At 32.7% G+C, this 24090-nt stretch overlaps 2 protein-coding genes across 8 annotated transcripts; one reads left to right on the top strand and one right to left on the bottom strand.

Annotated features, from left to right (window-relative positions):
• Positions 1-13450: 13450 nt before the first annotated feature.
• On the top strand, positions 13451-19889 carry LOC7462602 (filament-like plant protein 7). Of its 6 annotated transcripts, none has more exons than XM_024605412.2 (6): positions 13451-13792; positions 14268-14377; positions 15514-15658; positions 15784-18139; positions 18351-18411; positions 19097-19889. In XM_024605412.2, exons 1-6 carry the CDS (start codon positions 13771-13773, stop codon positions 19601-19603), a joined length of 3201 nt encoding a protein of 1066 aa, XP_024461180.2. In that variant the 5' UTR covers positions 13451-13770; the 3' UTR covers positions 19604-19889. The 6 variants fall into 6 exon arrangements, with proteins under 6 accessions (XP_024461180.2, XP_024461179.2, XP_024461184.2 ...); XM_024605411.2 differs by having other exon boundaries at positions 14259-14377; XM_024605416.2 differs by having other exon boundaries at positions 13451-13913.
• Positions 19890-19897: 8 nt separating this feature from the next.
• Positions 19898-24090, bottom strand: LOC7483102 (protein IN CHLOROPLAST ATPASE BIOGENESIS, chloroplastic). Of its 2 annotated transcripts, XM_024605417.2 has the most exons (12): positions 23812-24090; positions 23647-23730; positions 22973-23047; positions 22834-22876; positions 22696-22753; positions 22426-22593; positions 22206-22268; positions 22016-22110; positions 21825-21906; positions 21611-21721; positions 21362-21510; positions 19898-20438 (listed from the first exon to the last, which is right to left on the bottom strand). In XM_024605417.2, the coding sequence occupies exons 1-11, from the start codon at positions 23918-23920 to the stop codon at positions 21370-21372; spliced, it is 1029 nt and encodes a 342-aa protein (XP_024461185.2). In that variant the 5' UTR covers positions 23921-24090; the 3' UTR covers positions 19898-20438; positions 21362-21369. The 2 variants fall into 2 exon arrangements, with proteins under 2 accessions (XP_024461185.2, XP_002310717.4); XM_002310681.4 differs by lacking the exon at positions 19898-20438 and having other exon boundaries at positions 21236-21510; positions 23812-24089.

The raw sequence follows: 24090 nt of genomic DNA, 5'->3' as shown, positions 1-24090 counted from the left end.
CATTTTCTTTTTCTTTTGTTTTTTATTCTTTTTTTTTTCACCAAAACATTTCTTTTTTAGTGTATTGTTTTTTAAATTAAAACATATCATAATCTTGAAAGGAAGTTTGAATAAAAAACAAAATAAAAATCATAAATTAATAATTTCCATGGGAAACACAAAACATTATATAAAAAATATGAGGATCATACCATAAACGGCTAACTTACCAAGACCAAAATATAAAAATAAAAATTTGAGGGATAAAATTATTTTTTTTACTAATGGAAGAAATAGTTATTTTTCCCGCGCAATGTTGTGCAAATATCTTTTTGTTCAATTCTTTTATAATTAAAATACATATTTAAATGAAAGACAATGAATTCAATTTTGGAAAAAAAAATATGTTTTGTTACAAGAAATATTCTTTTCTTATTAATGTTTTTTTTCTGTTTGAATAAAATATTTTTTTTATTTTCATCACATTTTGGGAATAAAAGGCAGGGACAATTAAAATAAAAGTGTGTTATTTTTTTTCATCATTTCAAGTAAATTAAGTAGTAAAAATATCTCTTCACTATAACTTTATTCCTTATTAACACATTTCTTTATTGTCTAAATGAAAGTTTTAATAAAAAAAATATTAAGATAATGTCTTAATATTTTATTTGTGATGAAAGACAAAAACAATAATTAATATGATAAAATCATGTTAAAAAATCAATAAAAAAAGAAATTTTATTTTAATTGAATATTCATGATCATACTTTTATTTTTTTTACATATTAGGTAAAAATAATTAAAAAAAACAATTGTTAACATTCTCATACAAATCGATAATATCATGTAAAACCATGAAAATATTAAATATTAGTTCAAATATCATATTAAGTATATTATTTATAGTGCACTACAATTAAAATCTATAACAATATATATATATATATATATATATATATATATATATATATATATCTATAACAATATGATAAAAAGGGGCCTGAATTTGGGTAGGTAGACTTAGACTTAGTGTATTTACCACGATGCATTATCTATGTTTAATTATTAAAAATAAAAATAAAAAATGGATGATATTTGTCAATCTTTAAGCTTAAAAAATAAAGTCATGGGCATAGCCTGACCTTTGAGGTCCTTGCATACCACGCCATCCAAGCGCACAGATCCAATATCTGATCTTTTTCTATGGTTTTTTTTTATAATTTTGATTTAAATGTATAAATAAAATACTTAACATGATATTTAAATTGTTATTTAATTTTGGCATAGCTCTTAAATAATATTCTAAGTTTTTATGAGAATGTCAATAATTTCTTTTTCAATTATTATATACTTGATTTGCCACAAAAAAAAAAAACATTGCCCACGAATATTCAACAGAAATATTTTTTTATGTTTAATAGATTTTTAACTTAATATCATTACATTAATAGATTTTTTTCTATCACATAAAAAACTATAAATGCATTATTTTAATATTATTTTATTTAAACTTTCTTTTGAGATCATGATGGGTTTTTATTTAGAAACAATGTTAGTGATTTTAATTGTCATTCTCATTTATTTAAAAAATATATTGCTAATTAAAAATTCTCCCATTATTTTTAAAACAATTATGTTTTTATACGATGATATTAAAAAAAATTAATCAAACAAAAAATTTAACTGAGTTGACCAAGTTACAAATGCATATGCTAGGTTAACTTTCTGAAACCAAGCCAACCCTTTCTAGTTAACTTTGAAACAAGCCCTGGTTTAGAGGTTAGGCTAGGAGAAATCATCATGTTAGGTGATTGTTTGAAAATATAACTGAAATCGTGTTTTTTAAAATTTTAAAATTTATTTTTGTTTAAAATTATTTTTTTATATTTTTAGATCTTGATATTAAAAATAAAAATATATTACTTTGATAAATCTCTGAACTAAAAAAATATTTTAAAAAAATAATCATTACAACAGTTCTAAACCCATCTATCAAACAAACAAGAACTAAACTAGATTTGATAACATTACCGAGAACAAATTCCCGCAGGGCAGCAACTGGACATTGAAACCTAAAATATAATGAGATTATTAGTTAGTGGTTGCAAGTGGGCCAACAACAACCGAAGATGCCAGGAAGGAAAAGCCGAGAACCATAAGCATCATTGTCACTATTTATTAAACTAAAAGAAAGGCTAGAGAGAGTAAATGGAATGAACCTTTCTTATGTCATATTCGGACATAAAGGAACAACATAAGACGGCTACTTGTATTTTATTTTTATTTTTATTTTTATAAAATAAAATAAAAATAAAAATAAAAATAAAAATAGCCGTCTTCAGTGACATAAGAAAGCAACAAGTGTTAAGTGGAGCACTTCAACAACCCCATCTCACAAAATCAGATGCAATCGTGTTCCAATTAAAATCCCTTTCTTTTTCAAGGGTTTGGGCAGGGTTTCAGTTTCGAAAGGCTTCTGCAACATCTCTCGTATTTTTCATCACATGAATAAATCAATAAAAGAAGGGAAAAAAAAAATTGGGCAACATTTTGCCGTGCTTGAACTGCTTAGTTAGTTTAGTTAGTTCAGGCCTATACATTAAGTTGTATTTGTCAGCATTAACTTTATTGATTTTGTTTATATAAATATATTTAATTTATTATTAAAGATTTATTTATTTTTAATATTCATTAAGTATTTTATCAATGAATATAATATTTGATTAATAAATTTAGAGTAAAAATAAAGTTCTTGGAACAAAAATATATTGCAAAGAAAATTATAAAATTATTATAATTATGGGATTCTTATTGCATTAAGGTATTCTTCCTAAATGTTCATGGTTAATGATATATCAAGATTTTATGTTAATTAGAGTTGTTGAGACTGATATATATTATGTTCTTTCTTTTATGAAAGGAAGTGGTTGTTCTTATAAAATGAAGTATGAAGGATACTTATAACTAATATGTAGGTGCTTGTCGGATGACATGTACACTTAACTGGCCTATATAAGAATTCCAAATAGAGAGATCATATGGAATGGCTTATGTGACAGTTAGGGAAGCGATCATCAAACTTGATATCACTAAGTTATCTTATTATGTTTTGATCCTGCTACATATTGTCCTAATCAAAGGTAACAAATGAGCAGATATTAGATATAACATGAACTATATGAAAGTATTTAAGTAATCAAGAGAGGATTTATCACCTTAGGCAAATTGAAAAAAATGTTATATCTATTATCAAATAGTATTGATTGTAAATCATTATGCTAGATGGAATGAGATTTAAAAAGAGTTTCAAATCTTATTTAGAGAATTAATAACTAAGTCGAAATATTGTTGATGAAAGGATAATTACTGCATTGAGAAACTGGTCACTAAAAGATTAAGTCAAACCACTTATGATTTTTCTAATATTTGGAGGATCATGACAGGTTACTAAACATTGTGTACTTGATCTTCAAATATAAATCAATCAATTGTTGAATTGATAATAAATTAATTTGTTTAATTTATTTAATCATTTTTTATTTAGGATTATGATTTATATTTAGGCTAATTTATTAGGAAACCTAATTGGTCATATATATAAGAACCATTGGTCAGAAATTAAGATGGGATGATTAACCAAGCGTGACTTGATTGCAAATAAATTTTAGAAATTAAGGACTAGAATGTAATTAATACAAGGGATTACAATTCAAGATCTAGAAACAATCAAGTAAGGACTTGATTGAATAATTTTTTAAAATTAGCCTAAAATAATATAAATGATATTATTTAAATGACAAATTGATATTTTGTCATATATAGAGGTTTTAGGTTTTTCTATAAATAAAAAGTCATGCCTTTTATTTCCTAAAGGTAGGTAGAGTACAGTACGAAAACACTTAAAATACATTAAAAAAAAAAAAGCACTCTTAAGTATAGCAATTCTTCTCTCCAAAAAAGGTTTAGGATATTTCTTACTGATGATTCATGTAGATTACTATTAGAGGCCGGACATTTTAATGATCTGTGGTTTGCAATAACTTAGTCTTAAAGCAATTATTCAAAGCCAAAAAGAATATTTGATCTTCATATAAACCCTAAACAACCCTAGATTTGTTTAATGGGATCCTTAGAACTCTAAACAAAAATAATTAAATTTACAGTTTTCACTACATATATGTGTTTCAAGAATCTCAACAATATTAGCCATAGGTTATCCTCACATTTCAATGATTTCATTAATGTGGGATGAGACAAGCTTACGTGGGGTCACAAGTAAGGCTCAAGTGGAATTGTTACAATTACAACCAACGATAAATCAATAGCTACTGAAATTTAAGGCCTGATAAATATTTCATTTTGGTATACTAGAAGTTAAAATTTCTACATTAGTTAGTTTTTGGTATACTAGAAGTTAAAATTTTTACATATAGTTACTTTTTTGTTGTTGTTTATAAAAAACTGAATTCCACACATTATAGCATAGAAAAATGTATACTATCTTATTTTATTTTCAAATTAAAATAAAACTCAAATCGAATTTCAATCTCTCTTTTTCTCTTTTACGACATTGAGTGTTAGATCATTTTTTTCATTTAATAATGGAATTCTCTTTTATTTATATATATCACCATTTTCCAAACTAGCACTAAAGACATGTGGTTTTTTATTTAGAAGAACACTCATACTATTATCAAATAATAAAGTATTTTGTTACCTTTTTCTCATTAACAAGTTTATTGGATCCTGAATCACACCACCGGATTATCGTCTCTCCCTATAACCCTGTTTTTTTATAATGATATCAAAATCAATTTCAGTTCTTCTTAAAATAATTTCTATATTTTGTGTGTATTTGTATTTTGCAACCTATCCTTTTAAAATACGCACTTTGCACCCTCAAATTGACATCAATGTGATTTCGTTAATTATGCACACGCGCGCACACACACACAAATGTCTATTTTAATATTAATAAAAAAAAACTATAAGATACAAATTGACATATTTATTCGAACATTGACATATATTTCAATTTTAATGGTGAGGAGCCAAGTTCTTTTTCACTTTGGTTCTCAAATATTTTTAGCCATTTTCTCTTTTTATTATTTAAAACTTTTTATATTTAAATTTATCTTTCAATATTGGGTTTACTAAGTGCATAGATTCATAATTTATCTCAACTTGTTTTCTATGAAATTATTTCATTCTTATAACCCAGGTAATGAATTTTGTAGGTTAGCCGTGTTGACTCTAGTTATTTTTTATTGTCCATTTTTTTTAATTACATCATTCAATATTAAGTTGATTAGGAATCGAACTCTATAATTGTTTTCAAATCACTTTTTATAGAGATATCCTAGTCTTTTGACCTAGGTTTGGCAGGTTAACCCAAGTTGACTTGGGTTATTTTTTTTCAATTTAATTCTTTAAAATTAGGTTGATTGGAAATTGGGATTTATAAATTTTTTTTATTTGCTTTCTATGTAGTTATTACAATTTATGAATCAGGTTGCGAGTTAGGCAAGTTGACTCGAGGTTTTTTTTTTTGTCCTTGTTTTAGTTGAATGTTTTTTAGTTTAATCCTTTAATATAGGTTGATTGAAAATTAGGTTTCATGATTTATTTTGGTTTGCATTCTATAAGGTTATTCAGGTCTCATGACCCGATTCACGGGTTTGGTCAGTTGACTTGGGTTTTTTTTTGTCTTATTTTTATTTTATTTTATTTTCACCCTTTAATTTTGGGTTGATTGGGAATTGAGTTTAATAATTTCATTTGATTTGCTTTCTATAGGGTTATCCTGATCTTATGACTTATGTTTAGCAAGTTAATTTGAGTTGGCTTGACTTATTTTCTTAGTTGAATTTTGGTTTAAATTTCATCCTTTAACATTGGTTGATTGAGAATTGGGTTTAATATTTTTTTTTATTTGTTTTCTTTAGAGTTATCATGGTCTCATGACTTAGGTAGCGGATTTAACATATTGACCAGAGTTGATTCAGGTCCATCTAATATATTGTCGTTTCAATATTTTAAAAAAAGATGTTGTCCTAATTTTTTAAATTCAAATTGTATTTTTATCGATGTTCGGGTTGTCTTTGAATTTGTCAAGTCAAACAAGTCATGTAAGGTCAATGCTCATATAGTTTAATTTTTTTTCTCAAAAAAACACATTAACATTTGGATATTTTTTATGTTAAAACAAATTGATCCAATCCACAGTGTAGTACGAGCACTGATCTAGTTACTTCTCAAACAGAGAGGAATCTTTGTTTATTTCTTATTTAAAAAAAACTAATTTGATTTGATTAAAAGTTACCATTTTCTAAACAAAATTTAATTAGCAAAATACAATTAAGATTGTATTTAAATTATAATGGATTTGAAATTATTAAATGGAGAGGAATAATGATGGGATGACTAGACTGGTGAGATGCTCGAACTAATGATATGCCTAAACATTTATCCCTTCTCAATCACAAAGATGATGTGTCTCTCTCAGTGGAAAACCAATTGTCCATCCCTTTTATTGGCAAATCGATTGCATGTTCCCTTCTCTTAACGAGTCTTGCCACGCATCCCCTCTCAACAGGACTGACCCATATCCTCTCTCATTTCCATACCGATTTCACTTCCTTTTTATTGACAGATTGACCTTGCATCCCTCTTCCTTGACAAATTGACCTCGCTTCCTCCCTTCTTAGTAGACCCAACCTTTGATGGATGGACCACGGGTTCCCTTTAGTAATAGAATGATCATGTTTTCTTGCATCAATTATGTGTCCCTTCTTAATAGAGTTATCATATGTTCTCCTAGATAAAGCTTATACCCTTAAATCCAATTGTTACACTTTAGGTGCACTACCCTCTAATCAAGCCTGATTTACTTATCACTAATTACAAAGATAAAATATACTTACATTAAATGCTCACACATCCTCTTATCATAATAGAGCTCATTCGATGGTGTTTTGGAATGCCATACCCAAGGTTGGCCTTCATTATGCCATCCTCCTCACTTACTAATGAATTAACAACCTTATCTCCATGAAAGTTGATGTGAATCGTGATTATATAAATATTAAAGAGTCATCAGGTAAATGGATCCAATTTGAAAGCTCATATTCTCCCACTTAACTTTTAATCATCTATTATATTTTTTTTCTAAACACACATGACATAACCTTGAAAGCTTAACCTTTTTATATATGAGCTAACTGAAGCATTAGAGGGTCTTATAAGCCCAATAAAGGACTTGTTTTATAATTGCTCATAAAGTTGACTCTGATAGTCTCAATCTCCCAACTTTTTCACTAGCTTGGAATGATCATGATATTGAGGCTTTTCATGAACCTTATCTATGACACTATCTGTAAGAATCCTGAACAAAAATTGATTTATCTCCATCTCTTTCTATAAGATTTTAAGTTCTTTCCATGGATGGTAACCCATAAATCCCAATAAGTGAGAGTTATACAGCATTCCATCATAGGTGCTCCAATAGCTTTTTTAGATCTTTACTAGCTGACCCAACAAGTAAAAATACTTATAAAGGCTTTATTGACCATACAAGAGCTATTGAAAAACTTGTCTCTTTCATAAAAGGTGTCTCCTCCATTAATACCACCATTTATACCCCTTAATATGTGTAGACATCTTCAGTTCGAGGAGGAAACAAGCTAAAATGACATGTAATAGAGAGAGAAAAAAAAGCATTATTACTCTCACAACCCTCACAAAAATTTATTATTGACACTATAAAAAGCGTTATCTAACTGGATACTTCAAGCTTAATCAAGAAAAGTAAAAAAAAACAAACCAACATATAGTCACAATCATAAAAGTAGTTGTCATCATCACTCTTCATTAGCGACTTTCTCTGCTAGCCTATATAGAAAAAAAGGCTTGAAAAAAGATAGATATGTGGTCATAAATACCCTTGGTGTGGAGTTGTACAACCCTCATCAGGTGAAGGGCTTTCTATTATCTAAATAAGTGTTGGATATTCATCTCTTGATAGAATTCATCATTGTAAAAGCAAACCTAGACATCTATGATAGGCACATAAAACCAAGTGATAATGTGCAAAACATCTATAACACTCTAGAATTGATCATACAGCACATAAATATCATGTATAAGATTTTCCCAACCATGTTTCATAAGTTAGCCTAAATGTAGTATCATCATTTAGATCCCAAATCCATTATTGGCTTTAAGGATCTTTGTGCATAGCTCATAACCCGCTTTAACACAGGTATCTAAGCCAAGAAAAGCTCTACAAAGTTGTTCTCCATCACTTAGAAGGAGATTGAAGGCATTAGAGCTTACTTAAAGAGATTAAATGAAGAGATATTAAAGGAAGATAGCTTTCTAAAACCAGTCACCACTAAAGCCTTACTAAATAGGGTATAACCCAACTTTACAAAGAAAGTTATACATGCTCCCCAATATGAATCTCTTATAAGTGAAACAAATCATTAAAAACCACAATTAGATTTAAGAAATAATAACATTATCTCTATAAGACTATACCCATGTACTATTATCCATGAGTTATTATGTGTATATTCCTTCCATTTAAGTATTTTTACATAATGATCACCAATAAATTCTTTTTATAAGATTGTCTCAATAAAAAACTTTATATAAAATATACTTCATAAAATAATCTCCATATAATGCTTTCTATAATTTTTCCCTCATGTGAGATTCCTTATAATATACTATTTATACGATGAACTTCATGAAATACTCTCCAAGTGGCTCTCAATGATTTTCATAAAGACATTCTCCACCTAGGGTACAAGATATAATTTTATCCAAGGATAAAGATACTCTTTACCCTATTAAAATTGAATAAAATTATCTATAAGGTTGTCTATAGATTTTTCCCATGTGTGTTTCCCCATAAAATATTCTTTATACGGTCATCCATATGAAATACTCTTGAAGTTGCTCTCTGTGATTTTCATAAAAACATTCTCCATCTTGGGTACAAGATATATTTTTACCCAAGGATAAAGATACTCTCCACTCTAGGTACGAGGAACCACTTTTCCTAGGGGGAAAATGATCTTCATGAAATATTTGTAATGGTATTTTGTGCATATGACTCTCTTTTTTATATGAAAGAACATCACAGCTTGGGTATAACTCAATCCCTATGATAAATCATCATGTGTAATCTTTATGAAATAGTCTTTATACAATGATCTTCATAAAACATTCATCATGGGATTTTATCTACAAGAGTCTTGACACTAGGCAAGAGCTTCTCTACCTAGGTATAATACGTTCTTCATTCAACATCTAAACTTAGGACAATATCTAATCTGAGTATAGTAAGATCTCTAAAACGATCATGAAATGACCACATAGCTCAAGTAAGATAAGGAAGACACCTTCATCTAAGTTAGGGAAATACTTATCTTGGGTATAATACAATCTTTATTCAAATACAGAATGGCTTAATCTAACTCAAGACATTCTCCATCTCAAGTATAAAAATTAACTTTATCCAAGCATAAGGACACTTTACACCCTAGGCACAAAGTGGCTTTTTATATTTTGTTAGAATATGAATCAACCTAGCATAAATACAAAAGCACTATATACCTTGGTTACAAAGTGGCTCTCAATATATTGTTCAAATAAGAGACACTTTTACTTGAGTACACAAACATTCTCTACCTTGGTTATAAGAATTCTTTTTCATTGTCTAATTTCTACAAGTTGATGTTCATATGTTGTTTTTCATGAGTTGTTCAAATCAACCATTTTGTCTAAAATTTAAAGACACCTACATTTCCTAGGTGCAAAAGCAATGTCCTCTATAGTTAAGTGGTACATCATACTCAAGTATAAGGGCACATAGTATAAAAGGTTATCACAATAAAGTTTTGAAGTTATCCTAGATAAATCCTTGATCATTTTAGAAAGCACCTTAACATATCAACCAAGGTGGCTAGACAATGTAAGCTTAATGACTCGCATCTACATAACTAATCCTCCTAAATCACTTGTACAATAAAACCATTCAATCTCAATCTAAGTGAGCCTTATTTTGAGACAAGGGAAACTGATGGGATACTTATACTGATGAGATTCCTGAATTGGTAAGATACTTGGACTGTTGAGATTCCTAAATATGCATCATTCCTTAATCGAACTGATCGCTTCTTAATAGATTGAATATATGTCACTTTGATCAATTGTGCACCCTTCTTCTTAAAGGATTAATTATGTTTCCCCCTTCTTCATGGGTTTGGCCATATGCCCTTCGTAATAAGACCAACCTCTCATCACCTTCTCTTTGGTGGACTAGTCATGCATCCCTTAGATTGATTACACACCTTTTTTTTTAATAGACTGTTCATGTACCCTTTTTTTAAAAGATTGATCATGTTCTTTTCTTTGATAAACTAATAACGCGTCCCTTGAATTGATCGCATACCTCTCTCATTGATAAATTGATCGCATATCCCTCTTTCTTAACGGAGCTGATCAAATAACCATTTTTAATGGGACCGATATCAAATCCCCTTTCTTGGCAAACCAACTAAATGTCCCCCTTGATTGGTTGATCAACCATGTGTCCCCCTCTTTATTGATGTACACACATTTCCTTTAATAAAGCTTATACCTCTAAATCCAGCTATTACATCCTAAGTGTATCACTCCCTAATCAAAACTAGTTTACTCACCACCAATTATAGTGATAGAATGTATATGTATTAAATACTCGCATATCCTTCTATTATAATGGAACTCATTTAATGATGTTATGGTATGTCTATATTTAGGGATAACCCTTGTGATATCATCATTTTGACTCACCAATGAACTACCAGTCTTATCTATATGCAAGTTATTGTGGTGCATGACTATAAAAATATCCATGAGTCATTAGGTAAAAGAGCCCAACCTAGAAGCTCATATTCTTTTCTTCAGCATCTAATCATCTCTGGCATTGTTTAAACATACATAACACACCCTTTAAGGCTTTACCCTCCATATATGTATGTTAACTTAAGCATCAGATGGTCCTTTAAAACCAATAGAAGACTTGTTTTGCAAGTACTCACAAGGCCCAGTCTAGCAATCTCATTCTTCTAGCTCTTTCATCAACCTTAGAAATACCTTGATATTTTAAAGTTTTTTATAAACCTCGTCAAATATTATTTTCATCCAACCATATTTGTTAGGATATATAAAATTAAGGAGGGTCTAAGATAATAATGTCTAGATATAAAATGCAAAAATTTGCATATACATGATGGATGTTTTACTAACTTATCTAGATACACTAGATAATTGGTTTGCACTTCGCTTTGGATCGATTCCAAAAAAAATAAACATAAAAAAAAATATGCAGGTATTGCTAATGTGTTTTCTAATTATAAGAAAACATTTGAACATAAGTTGAGAAATAGATGTAGATTAAGATATTTGACCTTGTATTGTTAGGAGAACTTTAATTTTTTTTAATTGATTATATGGCACAATCATTTTTAAGAAGAGTAATAATTAAAATACCATCAAAACAAACTAATTTGCTAGTATAGGTCTTCCTTTTCTTATTAACATCTTTAGTTTCAATAAAAATATATATATATATATATATATATATATATATATATATATATATATATATATATATATATAACTTCTTGCTTCATGTTGTTTATTTGTTAAAAATCAAAAGAATCAGAACACATACCCCTAAAAAATTTGGACAATTTAAACTAAGGATAAAAAAGATATCTCTCTAATTAGAACTCTTTTGTCTAATTGACGTGCTTAATTTTTTCAAAAACTTCTTAGGAGAATATTTATTGTATAGACAATGTTTGATCATTATTATAAAAGCAAGTTTGAATTATGAAAAAAAAAAACATTTTTTAAATTTAAATGTGAGTATATTAAAAAAAACATAAGAATAAAATAATGTTTGCGTACAACCGCAATGAACTCTTTGGTAATGTCATTAAACCTGATCAAGCGAGTCAATCTGGAGATACCCTACCCAGCTCCTTGTGTGGCCAGGGTTTCAAATCAAATTGGGGGGGGGGGTGACCCATGCATCCCTATTGACAGGACAGTCCAAAGACGAGCTGAACAACCTGTCAAAACTTGATTTGACTAAAACAAATTCAAGAAGTCATCTTTTTTTTCCTTTCATATTGAGATAATGTCATGTTGATTCGACATAGGTCAACCCAAGTTTACCTGCTAAATTGTAACCCAGGTCATAGATTTGGCTGGGTTTAATACCTTTTTAAAAAAACTATTTTTATTTAATTATATGATAATAGAGATTGACACTCATAGTTAAGCAACCAAATAAAATGTTTTTAAGAAATCAACTATGATGTGTTATACAAAAATACTGTTTGCTAATATTTAAAAAAAATCTATAATCTTATTTGAAAACATAGTAAAAACTGAATGGTATTAAATAAAATAATACCTAAATAAATTCTAAATTATTGTAAGAATTTAATAAAATAATATACCTAATATATTTTTAATCAATTAATTTTTAAGAAATTACATCTAAATTAGTTGGGAGAATTCCAAAACAAAATAAAAAAAAAAATAGGTCAGACATGTGAGCCTAAGTGGCCCAGCATGCCTTGGCCTTTTTTTTCAAATTCGTTCATCCATTTGTTTTATTAAAAAAAAACATATGACACGTTGTCTGTCTATTTAGAATCTGATCACCATAGAAGTGGCTAGAAACCGAGTTTTTTTACTTGAAAATATATTTTCAACCCATTATCATCTAAAAATACCTAATATACACACTTAGAATCTCAAAAAACATTCTATCAATAAACAAAACCCTAAAAAGCTCAAAAAACACAAAAACAAACCATGAAAAAAAAATATCTCTCAACTCCAATCCACCTTTTCTAACAAAAAGGAGGTCTAAAAACTTCTTAATGAGACTTTTTTATTGAATAAAACCTTTTTTTATTGTTTAAATATGACCAATTAAGAACTCTTTCTCTTTTCTTCATTATTTTTAGGTGACTTTTCTCTCCTCTCTTAAACTAATAATCTAAAATGTTAAGAAAATGAATTTTTAAATTAAAATTAAAATGGTAAAAACTAAAAAGATTTTAGTGGAAGAAGAAGGGAAGTAGGTGAACTAATCAAAACTTTTTCATGCAACTTAGAGGTTGGTTGTAGCTTTCTTTTTATTTTATACTTTGGTCATTTTTTGTTGATTTTATCTGACAAATTTTTAGAAAAAATTATCGTTAATTTATTCACAAAGACATTATAGTTACCGTTAATCACTAACTACAGTGAAAATGCTAGATTTTTAGTATATTTTTTAATTTAATCTTAATCAACTAATTGCTTGTTTCTTAATCCTCGATACAGACATGAGATATTACGTATTCTTGTATTACCTACCTTACAAATTGACCAGGCTGCCACTTGCAGGAGTTGCAGAGCAAAGAAGCAAATGACAAAAAGTAGCATAACATCAACGACAAAGACCCGCGCTCTTCCGGTCCGTTTCATCGAAGCAATAACCAGCCTCTGTCCTTTCAACGACCACTAATGTAAGAGTCAAATTTATGGTAATTTACAAATGAAGCAATCCTTTCAACATAGCCTGTTGTTCTTCTATGAAACAGTTCAAACGGAAGAAGGTTGCTGAGAGATATCTCATAAAATCGATAAATTGAAACTATAAAGGCATGCCATTACATTTCCGCTGAATAATAATACAATACGAAAGGTGGTCCAGCACCCGGGGGTAATAAACATATGATCCACGGATCGCATACATGTAACACAAATTTCTCTCTATAGCTCATACGTTGCTTTTCCTTCACTTTACTTTTACACAATTCACAGTGACAGGCAGTGCTGCCTCAGCTACTCTCTCCCTCTCTCTTTGTTAGCTGTGTGTAAGTGTGGGGTTTTGTATACCTTTCTCTTCTTCTTTGAGGGTTTTCTTTTCTTTATATTTGTCGGTAGGATAATAATATCAATTGTGTTTTTGTCTTGCATTCTCTTCTCTTTATTCAGTACTTGTTTCCTTTCGTGTTTTGAATTCCATTTTTGTTCAAGAAAATCTGATCAATATGTCATTTCATGGTTTTAATGATCCATGCATGTTAAATGTTGAAATGGTAAGATAATTTTTTATTTTCTTACATGTTCTAGTTTGTTATATATAGGTTAAAGAGTGTTTGATGGTTCTTTCTCTTGTTTTTCTGCTGCAATTCATTCTGATTTCAAGTGATTTGAAGTATTAGCAGTTATGAGTGAAGTCATGGACCATAAAACATGGCTGTGGAGGAAGAAATCTGCAGACAAGATTGTTGTTGCAACTGATCATAAAGTTGACCTTTCATCAAACGAAGAAGAGGTAAATTTCAGCAATTCTGGGAGCTTCAATTTTGTATATTAATGCAAGCTATAATTAGAATCATCAGTTAATGCAATTTATGGTTCTCCAATCCCACAATATATGTTCTTTGTGATCAGAAATCGGAACACAAGATCACTCAATTATTCTTGGGAAAGCTCCATAATTGTTCCTCAATGGACACTAAGAACATCAGCTTCTTTCTTGTAAAAGATTCTAATTGGCTTTGCATGTCATGCACTGATTTAGAGGGGTCAGCCTTTACTGTTCACTGTATTTATTCTTGGTTGATAACTGCAGTGACTCTGATAATTACAACTTCTTGCAATGTTATATTGAAGTTCAACATGAAATAAGCTAGTTTTGATGCTTGAACCACAATTAATCCAGATTGGTATACCAAAGCCTGTTACGAAAGTCGGTTAAGACAATGAAGATGCCACCCTGCCTAGGTGGTAAGGCTTCTCCTTGAATGGTAGTGGAAACCTGAGTTCAAATCCATCATTTTTCTAGCTTAGAAAAAACTTGACATTTCCCTGATTTACCAAATGGCTAAAAAGAAAAAAGTTGAAACAATGTGTTAAAATGCACTTTCGGAACCAAAACTCAAATATTTACTGTCTCTGAAGCTTGAAGCAACGTCTTCCAGGTGATGGTCAACGGCAAATCGCTATTTTTATTAATTCACCGATTTCCTTTTCAGATGGGAGTGGGATAGAAGAAGAACCATAGAGGGGAGAGTTGCTCACTTTCTTTGAGGAGAGAGTTACCTGCTTACTAGCTTCAGATCTAAATTCTGCAATACTAAAAACCATGATTTGCTTCAACCTATAAAGCTTGTCAATGAAGAGATTTGCTCCTCCACTGGGACTCTTTTGAGTTATGCTAGAACTAACAACCTTCTGTGTTATGATTATGCCTTAGTTTAGCCATCTATTAAGAGCAATCAAGCTAGTTGTCTCTAGGTTTAGTGTGTAAAAATGTGTGCAAGGAAACACTAAAACTGGTCAAAGAAGAGAGAGAGTCAAATCAGTTTGGCACGTCCTTGATTGCTGGAAGTTTTGCTAATAAATTCGCGTATACATTTAGAATTGATTTTTATTTTGGATGATTACTAAAAAACTTGGATGTTCCAGATACAGACACTATTGGCTGATAAGGCTGAATTGGAGAATCACCTGAAAATTTTGAGTGACAAGCTTTCATCAGCCCTGTCTGAGTGTAATGCCAAAGATGATCTTGCAAAGAAACAAGCCAAGCTTGCAAAGGAAGCCATGACAGGTAAATTACTAAATATTGTTCCGTTTCAGTACTTAAGTGGTAGGGTTCTTTTGCCAATCTATCAATTCACATTGTCAAATGTCTTCTGTAATCTTGTGTACTCTATGATTATTGATTTTTAATAGACCAGGCGAAGGCAGAAGCAAAAGCAGTGTCTCTAAAGCAACAATTAGATGAATCCTTACAGCAAAGAGCAGCTGGAGAACAAAGATCGACTCATCTGGAAGCTGCCCTCAAGGAGTGTATGCAGCAGCTATGTTTTGTTCGAGAAGATCAGGAGCAAAGGATTCATGATGCTGTCATGAAGACATCCAATGAATTTGAAAAGTCCCAGATGATTTTGGAAGAGAAGCTGGAAGAGACCAGTAAAACACTTGCCAAAATTGGTCTTGAGAATACTCATCTAAGCAAGGCTCTCTTAGCAAAGGAAAAGTTGATCGAAGATTTAAGTAAGCAAAAGGCTCAGGTGGAGGCAGATTTTAATGCCCTGATGAGTAGGTTAGAGTCCACGGAAAAAGATAGTGCTTCTCTCATATACGAAGTCCGAGTGCTAGAAAAGGAGCTTGAGATCCGAAATAAGGAGACAGAATTTAATCGCAGAACAGCAGATGTATCACACAAACAACACTTAGAGAGTGTGAAAAGAATTGCGAAGTTGGAAGAAGAATGTCAGAGGCTTCGTGTCCTGGTCCGCAAGCGGTTGCCCGGCCCTGCTGCCTTGGCTAAAATGAGAAGTGAAGTAGAAATCCTTGAAAGAGATTCAGTTGAAATGAGCAGGAGAAGGTTAAATGGTCGTCCTATGGATTTAGTGGTTGACTCAGCTGTTGAAAACTCTGCTGATTCTCCCAGAAAAAGGATCAACTTTCTGACTGAGCAGCTATGTGTAGTGGAAGAAGAAAACAAGACTCTCAAGGAAGCCTTTAATAAAAAAGCAAATGAACTCCAGTTTTCAAGAGCCATGTATGCTCGCACAGCTTCCAAATTATCACAGGTTGAGTCGCATCTTGATGAATTGTCAAAAGGACAGACAACCTTAGACAGAACAAGGAGCGTGGTTATGCCACATGAGCTGTCTCTGGCCTCAACGTCTGAGATTGGCGGTGATAATAAGGTTAGCTCTGCTGAATCTTGGGCTTCTGCTTTGATTTCAGAATTGGAGCACTTCAAACAGGGAAAGCAAAGGGGGTCGCCAACAAACAGAACTATAGGAGCTTCAGACATATCCATGATGGATGACTTTGCTGAAATGGAAAAACTTGTAATAGTCTCAGTAGATGAACAGTTCGAAGGTCCTCGTGTTTCTTCTGACAATGTTAACGAAATAGGTCGGAAGATCATTCCAGTATCAGAGTCTGGATCTGCTGTATCAAACCAGGTAATCAATTCCAGAGATAAAGCTTCTGGTTGGCTACATGATATTCTGAAAGTCGTGTTGGAGCAAAATCGTGTCACACTAAGAAAGCCTGATGAAATACTGGAGGATGTTAGAATAGCTCTGGCAAATATAAATCATGCAAGCCCTGCAGAATATGATGATACAAGGCAAAGCTCAACACATTCTGATGGATTAAATTCCTTTCATGTTGGTGGATATACGTCATGGAAACCTATATATTTGGTGACTGATGCACCTGGTAGAATTACTGAAGCTGATGCCTTGTCGACAGATAAGAGCAGTCAGCCAGATCTCAGCAAATCACTCTGCAAGATTATTGAGCTTATTGAAGGGATCACTTTATCCTTTGCTGATTATGGAAACTCAGAGACCTTGACCAGAAAGGATGGGAGTTTTTTGCCTTATGAGAACACAGAAACACCTTCAGGCTACATGGTCCGTGTTTTGCAGTGGAAAACTTCTGAACTAATTGCTGTATTGCAGCAATTTGCTCATGCGTGTTATGATCTGTTGGATGGAAAATCCGATTTGAACATGTTTGCCCAAGAATTATGTTCTGCTTTGGACTGGACTATGAACCACTGCTTTTCCATTCAAGATAAGAAACATTTTGACTGGGATGAATCACGGAGTGGGTGCAAAGCAGAGTTTGTTGCTTCAAATGGACATCACAGCTACTTTGAGAAGGATGAATGTCATCAATCTACAATTATAGACGAGAATAAAAAGTTAAGAGAGGATTTGATTAATATTGACTCTGAAAAGAGGGACGTGGAAGCCAGGCTCCAGTCAGCTACTAATAACAGTGAGTCCTTGATGAATCAACTCAAGGAATCTGAGAAAATCATTGGAGGCCTGCAAACAGATTTAGAAACTTTGAGAGGTTTGAAGGCAAGGTTGGAGAGCCAAAATGAAAATCATAAGCTGACGAAAGAAGATGTTGACACACAGCTTACAGTGGCCAGAGCTGAATTGAATGAGGCTCACCAGAAGTTATCTTCCATGGAAATGGAACTGGAGAACAAAAGGAGTTGCTGTGAAGAATTGGAAGCTACATGTCTTGAACTGCAGCTCCAACTTCAAAGGTAGTGGATTTAATTTTTGTATGATTTCCCTCTTTTGAAGATAAAGTAACCCCACAACATCAGATAAAATCGACATAATACATGAAAGATAGAATATCGCATGCATTTTAGGATGCCATACTCTTCATGACCCAAAATGCTGTCTAACTTTGAATTTTCTCCCTCAAACAAATTATTGAGAGATCTCATCTGTCTGATGTGCTATTTTCAGTAAGACGAAAAAGGAAGTCCCTAACTCTGAACTCCATCAGGAAGAGAGCCAACTCCGGACTGTAAGTTCGTATCATGCCACCTTGAACATACAAATTATTTTCATTTGCCTTTATATTTACTTCTTTTTGTGATTTATAGAATCATGTAGAGGATAGGAGAACTGCTAGTTGGTATAAAGAATGGCATTTCCTTAAGAATTGCACTTGAACTCTTTGAACAAAATATATACTCTCTACCTAGTTTGAGTAAAGCCAATTTGCATATGGGATCAGTTGATTCCCCTTTAACCTTTTCTTCTCTGGGAAAAAATGAGACACTTCATCTGAAAATTAACTTCAGCTCATTCTCATGGGCTTGGATGAAGTTTCCTCTTTAACCATGGAGATTAAGAGCTGTTAAGTCGTCGGGATTTACATTGAAGGGTCACTGTCTAGCGTCTTGGCTTACATTGTTTGACATCTGCAAGCTGATACTTCACGCAAAACTGCTCAAGATACCCTTCTTAAAACCCTACTTTTCCACAACCCCCTGGTCCTTTATTATCAGTGAAAATAACATGATTTTCCGAAGAATATGTAGTGCATTTTATGCTTCCAAAAGCCAGAACAATCATTGATTCCAATTACGTGTTATCCTCTTTTCTTTCTTGTATTATCAGAGTTTTCATGTTTGTCACCTTTAAATTGCCTAAATTACATGTGAATGTATCTCATTGTTGAACCAAGAACTTCCTGAATCTTGCAGGATTGGGAGATAACGGCTGCTTCAGAAAAGTTGGCTGAGTGCCAAGAGACAATTCTAAACCTGGGGAAGCAGTTAAAGGCAATGGCTTCACCAAGCGAAGCAGCCCTGTTTGACAAGGTCATCTCTACATCCACCGACACAAATACCACCGCAGTCACCACGTCCACAAGCAAAGCCTTGACTTCACCCAAGAACAAGAACAAGAGGTCCTCTTTGCTAGATCAGATGCTAAAAGAGGACAGTGCTGAAGTGAAGGACACTAAATCAATCAATCGCAAAGAAAGTGATAACAATTCCAGTCCCACCGTCATTTCCACTAAGGTGATCGAACCTCTGGAAAAGATCCCCGTTTTAAATGGAATCAAACACCAGGATGACGACGTTGCAATTAATTATTTGGCCATTGTGCCTAGCAAGAAAAGTGGAGGTGCAAATTTGTGGAGAAAGCTGCTATGGAGAAAGAAGAAATCAAACATCAAGATACCATCCTTTCCATTTGCCCCGTAACTGGCTGCACAGTCCCCGGTCCATATAGAATAAAAATTGGTTGCACAGGTAATCCACGGTGGTAGCTCTCAAGTTTGCTGCATACTAGGGATCGAATACATTAAGGTCTGCCTCCTGTTATTTTGAGAGCTCTTTTTTGCATCTTCGTGTGTATTCCTTCTGTACATTTAACTGGCTGTCCCCAGGCGAGGTTTTGCACTTCGGACAATGCTTTCTAATTTCTGAGGGGATCATTGCTTAGGACAAAGCTTAAATTAATCAAGTCTGTCTTTCCAAAACACAATAATCCTAAGCTTTTTCTCATTAATAAATTAAATTTGTATATAAAATGCAGCCAGTAAGAAAAATGGCTTAGCTATACAACTCTCACAATACGGAAAAGAAGAAACAGATGCAAAACAAAATACTAGACTTACCAGACAGGCAATCTGCAAAAGCCAGATAATAAGGACACCAGCATCTCAAAAACGGAAGCAGATGCACATGAAACCAGAAAAAAAACACAAGGCAAGTAGAAGATAGCAAGAGCACCACAATCCGAACTGAGAGAGATCTGATGAAAAAATAGCACAAGCGGCAGAGACTGATCGAGTAGTTTAAAGACATTACAGGCATATTAAACTGGACTTGTAAGATTCTGAAATTGGCAGCAGCAAACCCCATCACAACAAAGAATGACAAGATACCACGAGAGGCAGAAGCTGATCAAGTAGTTCGAGAATGTTCCAGGCATATTAAACTGGACTTGCAAGAATCTGAAATTGGCAACAGCAAACCCCACCACAAAAAAGTATTTGGGCAACAATCCAGGACTCAAATGGTACACACAACCGAACTGAGAAAACCACTAGACATCAAAATTCAGAAACACCTTGTAGAACTAGTACAAGACAGCAAAATAAAAAAAAACATCAGCCACAACAACACAACAGTAGCAATCAGATCATCAAGCCACAATAATCATAATCCTAAACTGCTAAATCCTTTCTATTCAAACAAAGAAAATAAATTTCGCTCTAATAACCCAAATAGCTCTAATTTAAACCTAAATTCATCACCCAACAAAATTGATTAAAAATAACACTAAGTTTAACTGTATTTGATTCCTTGAAACCACAAGAAATCTCTGGTTAAAGGCACTGGAAATGTGTTGCCGGAAATTGTAGTAGTCAATCTCTCACACAGGTAACAAAAGGTTTCGGAGATTCTCGTTTTGAAAAAAATGCTGAGGTTGTAATAGAGTAGCTGAGACTGCTATTGTTTTTTTTTTTTTTTTTTGTTAGGGTTTTAAATTTGAGAATTTGAATCCCCATATTTGAGTGAGGGATTATACTGGTGATGTTATAGAGAGGGAGACCGTGGTGTGGGGAAGAGTGAGTTTTTTTAAAGAAGGTGGTGGTTGTTTTAACATTGGGGACTAACGTGTTAAGTTTATGAAAAGTTGAATGATGTCTAGATAAAACAGATGGGTTAAGGACTGGTTTGTGGGGCCAATAACAAATTGGGGATTGATGTAGTTATCCCTAATTGGATAGTAGCCTAAATCCTGATGCAGGCTTGAATTTGGAGGTCATTTGTATGCTCAAGCTTGAAAGAGTCACCACAGATTATCCATCAGTATAGCAAACAGTATATATGAAGTTTTAAATTGTTTCAAAATTTAATTTGCTGTCATGCTGTGTATTTAAAACTGAAAATGGAATTTCAAAATCCAAATTGACTCAGCATAAATATGTTCGATTGATTATATCTACCAACCTAGACACTCAATCTCTATATTGGATAAATCTTGCAACATCGTGAAGTCCAGCCTGTTTATAGCACTCAGCTATCTGTTCCGCAGCTTCATCCCAAGTCCCTTCAACAGAAGCTAAGTCCAACAAAAATGCAGCTTCATCCAATGCAATCTGCAAGTTTGAAAGACAAGGATCAACATACACACTCGCTATGAATTTGCTTCATAGTGAAGTCCAGCATATACAGATACATTATAAAACTGAAGGAAACCTGCGATGGTTCTTTTCCCTTGTTAAGGTCTTCTTGCCTTCCTTCTTCGGTCATTTTTTCTTTAATATACTCAATTTGCTCATCCTCCCATTGTGCTATCTGAGCAACATCCTGGATAGGACTCCAACCTCAACAATATAAATTCAAGAAAGGAAGAGAAAACACAACACAGTACAATAAAATGGTAAAGAGAAATTATCTGAGCAGCCCATGCCTGGTATCTGCAACCCAGGGTCCACCATGGTGATTTTAAAGCTCCCCTGGCAGCATCTTTAGCTTCTAACTTACGTCCAATCCTGTAGAAAGTATAAGAGGCTTCTTCTGAAATGAAAAAGGAAATAAATGACAAACTGAAAATTCAGAACATTTTTTTTGTAGCTAGCAATAGAAGAAAATCATACGAACTTCAGCATAACCTCTGCATTGAATGCAAAAGGCCTTGCAAATCCTGGAAAATGCTTTTTCTTTGTATAGAACTCCCCAATCACTAAAGCTGAAACCTTTACAAACATGCATATGCAAACAGTTAGCCACCCAGACTCGCAAGCAAATCCATGCTGCTTGCAAATAGTAACCAAAGTTAGGTTAGTCTTACATGATCTCCTTTCTGCAAATGGAGCATCACTTTGCGCTCTAAGACATCTGGAAACAAACCTACCTGAAAATAAACCTTTTAACAATTAAAATTCAATTAAGAGAATGATGATGAATTTGAGGATTCCAAAGTGTCCACTGCTAGGAATTCAAATTTGTTTAGCTCGATCGAATCAAAGAAAGAAAAAAGTTTTTATGGCTAATTACAGTACAATTTGTACCTTTTTTAAGAGATATACATCTAGGTCTAAAATCTGAGACTTGGCATAGTCACCCTTTTCATAAAGATTATCTCCAGCATCAGCTGCAGCATGAAATAGATCAGCATTGCCTTCTGATGAAATATCAGCATCTTCCTCGACCAGGATTCGATTAATATATTGATCTACCTGTACCATGACAAAAATTATGTTGTTAGTGAAATTTCTTTACACAAGGAGGGTCTGACTACTGGTTATATCCATGAGCAGCAGCATGCATACTCAACTTACAGTCTTTGCCAAAAGCCAAACTCCATGTTTACGAACCTCAACCACTGGCATTTCCATCCTGGACACATCAGACAACAATGACTGCAGGGAAAGAAAAACAACAACAAACAAAGACCATGAATAATTTGAGACTCTTACCCAGGTGGTGCTGTTGGCCATCTCAGCAGCGCAATCACAGCATCTATTCGCACAAATAAATCACATGTATCATGCTAAAAATTAGTTGCTTCTCAAATCTTAAAAATAGTAAGTCCCCACAACTTGCATTCATCAATACCTGAACTGTTTCTAGCCAGTGGAATGGCAAGAGGGAACAACCCTTTCTTGGCTCTAGGAGAAACAATAGATTCACCTGTTACCAAGGATTTAATGCAACAAGATTTAAGGAGAGGTTGTTTAGATGACAAGGAAACTGAACAAAAACAAGGATGCTATTATTACACAAACATAATACATCATTATAGCCTCGTCAACCAGCTTTGTTAGTCACCACGAGGTATTTGTTCACATATTTTCGGGAAGGAAGGTCTTTTTTGCACATCACAATATATACAATTTATTTGAAAATATGAGTTGATGGCTCCATGGATGATAAATCTCCAAATGGCATCTGATATTGCGCACTTCACTTTACAGCAGAAGTTCAGCAACCTCAAAAAAGAAACATTTACAGCAAAAATAAGACTTTATAGACTAGAAATGCACCTCTTGTCACATAAGTTAATAAGCACCAAAGAAAACATAAACCAAGTAGCATTCATTATCCTAGCCAATCTTTAGCACGACTCAAAAAGAAAAACCCAAAAACAAACCAAGAGTTACAAGCCAAATAAAGCAAATAACCTGATAAAAAAAATGATAAATCAATTAATTTAAAAAAATTCAAGAATGTTAAAGTTCTGTTCTTCAAGAGTTGAATAGTGAGTGAGTTTTGTTCTTGACAATATCTACCTTTTGTCTTTAACATCCTCAACAAATGAGACAAATGCTTAGGAGGCTGAGTTGCAGCCACTTCTTTGATAAAACCGATATGGTCTGTAAATTTTCATCAACATTACATTGTTAAAAACAAAGAAATAAAGGCAACGACAAAATTGTATAAATAATGGTATCTACCAGGAAATGAAGAACAAGAAAAAGTGCGTAGCGTAGTATGTCTGCGGAGGCCGAGAAGGAATGAGGTGGCGCGTGGAGCTCCATAAAACACTCCTCCGCCGACTTTCATGCCTCTAATCGTGAACTACGGTGGTGTTTGCTCCCTGCCACTGCTGTTGCCCTTGGATACAAATGTGGAGAAGTCGGGACCGGAAGATGGTTTGAGGCTAAAGCCCAGATATTTGAGGCCCAGACCTGTTGTTTAGCGGCAGCTAAAGAAGACAATGGTTACCTTGAGTT

The sequence above is a fragment of the Populus trichocarpa genome, chromosome 7 (assembly GCF_000002775.5).
Source record: "Populus trichocarpa isolate Nisqually-1 chromosome 7, P.trichocarpa_v4.1, whole genome shotgun sequence".
Lineage (NCBI taxonomy): Eukaryota > Viridiplantae > Streptophyta > Magnoliopsida > Malpighiales > Salicaceae > Populus > Populus trichocarpa.
This window is presented reverse-complemented; position numbering and strand designations above follow the sequence as displayed.

What these genes read in the sequence shown, in the direction of transcription:
- LOC7483102 (XM_024605417.2), bottom strand. Translation starts at nt 23,920, where the DNA reads ATGAAAGTCGGCGGAGGAGTGTTTTATGGAGCTCCACGCGCCACCTCA. An exon ending in CCCTGGGTTGCAGATACCAG is followed by an intron (nt 21,722 to 21,824) that starts GCATGGGCTGCT and finishes AGTCCTATCCAG; the next exon opens with GATGTTGCTCAGATAGCACA. An exon ending in AGGGAAAAGAACCATCGCAG is followed by an intron (nt 21,511 to 21,610) that starts GTTTCCTTCAGT and finishes TCAAACTTGCAG; the next exon opens with ATTGCATTGGATGAAGCTGC.
- LOC7462602 (XM_024605411.2), top strand. Translation starts at nt 13,771, where the DNA reads ATGATCCACGGATCGCATACAT. An exon ending in TGCAAAGGAAGCCATGACAG is followed by an intron (nt 15,659 to 15,783) that starts GTAAATTACTAA and finishes GATTTTTAATAG; the next exon opens with ACCAGGCGAAGGCAGAAGCA. An exon ending in CTGCAGCTCCAACTTCAAAG is followed by an intron (nt 18,140 to 18,350) that starts GTAGTGGATTTA and finishes TGCTATTTTCAG; the next exon opens with TAAGACGAAAAAGGAAGTCC.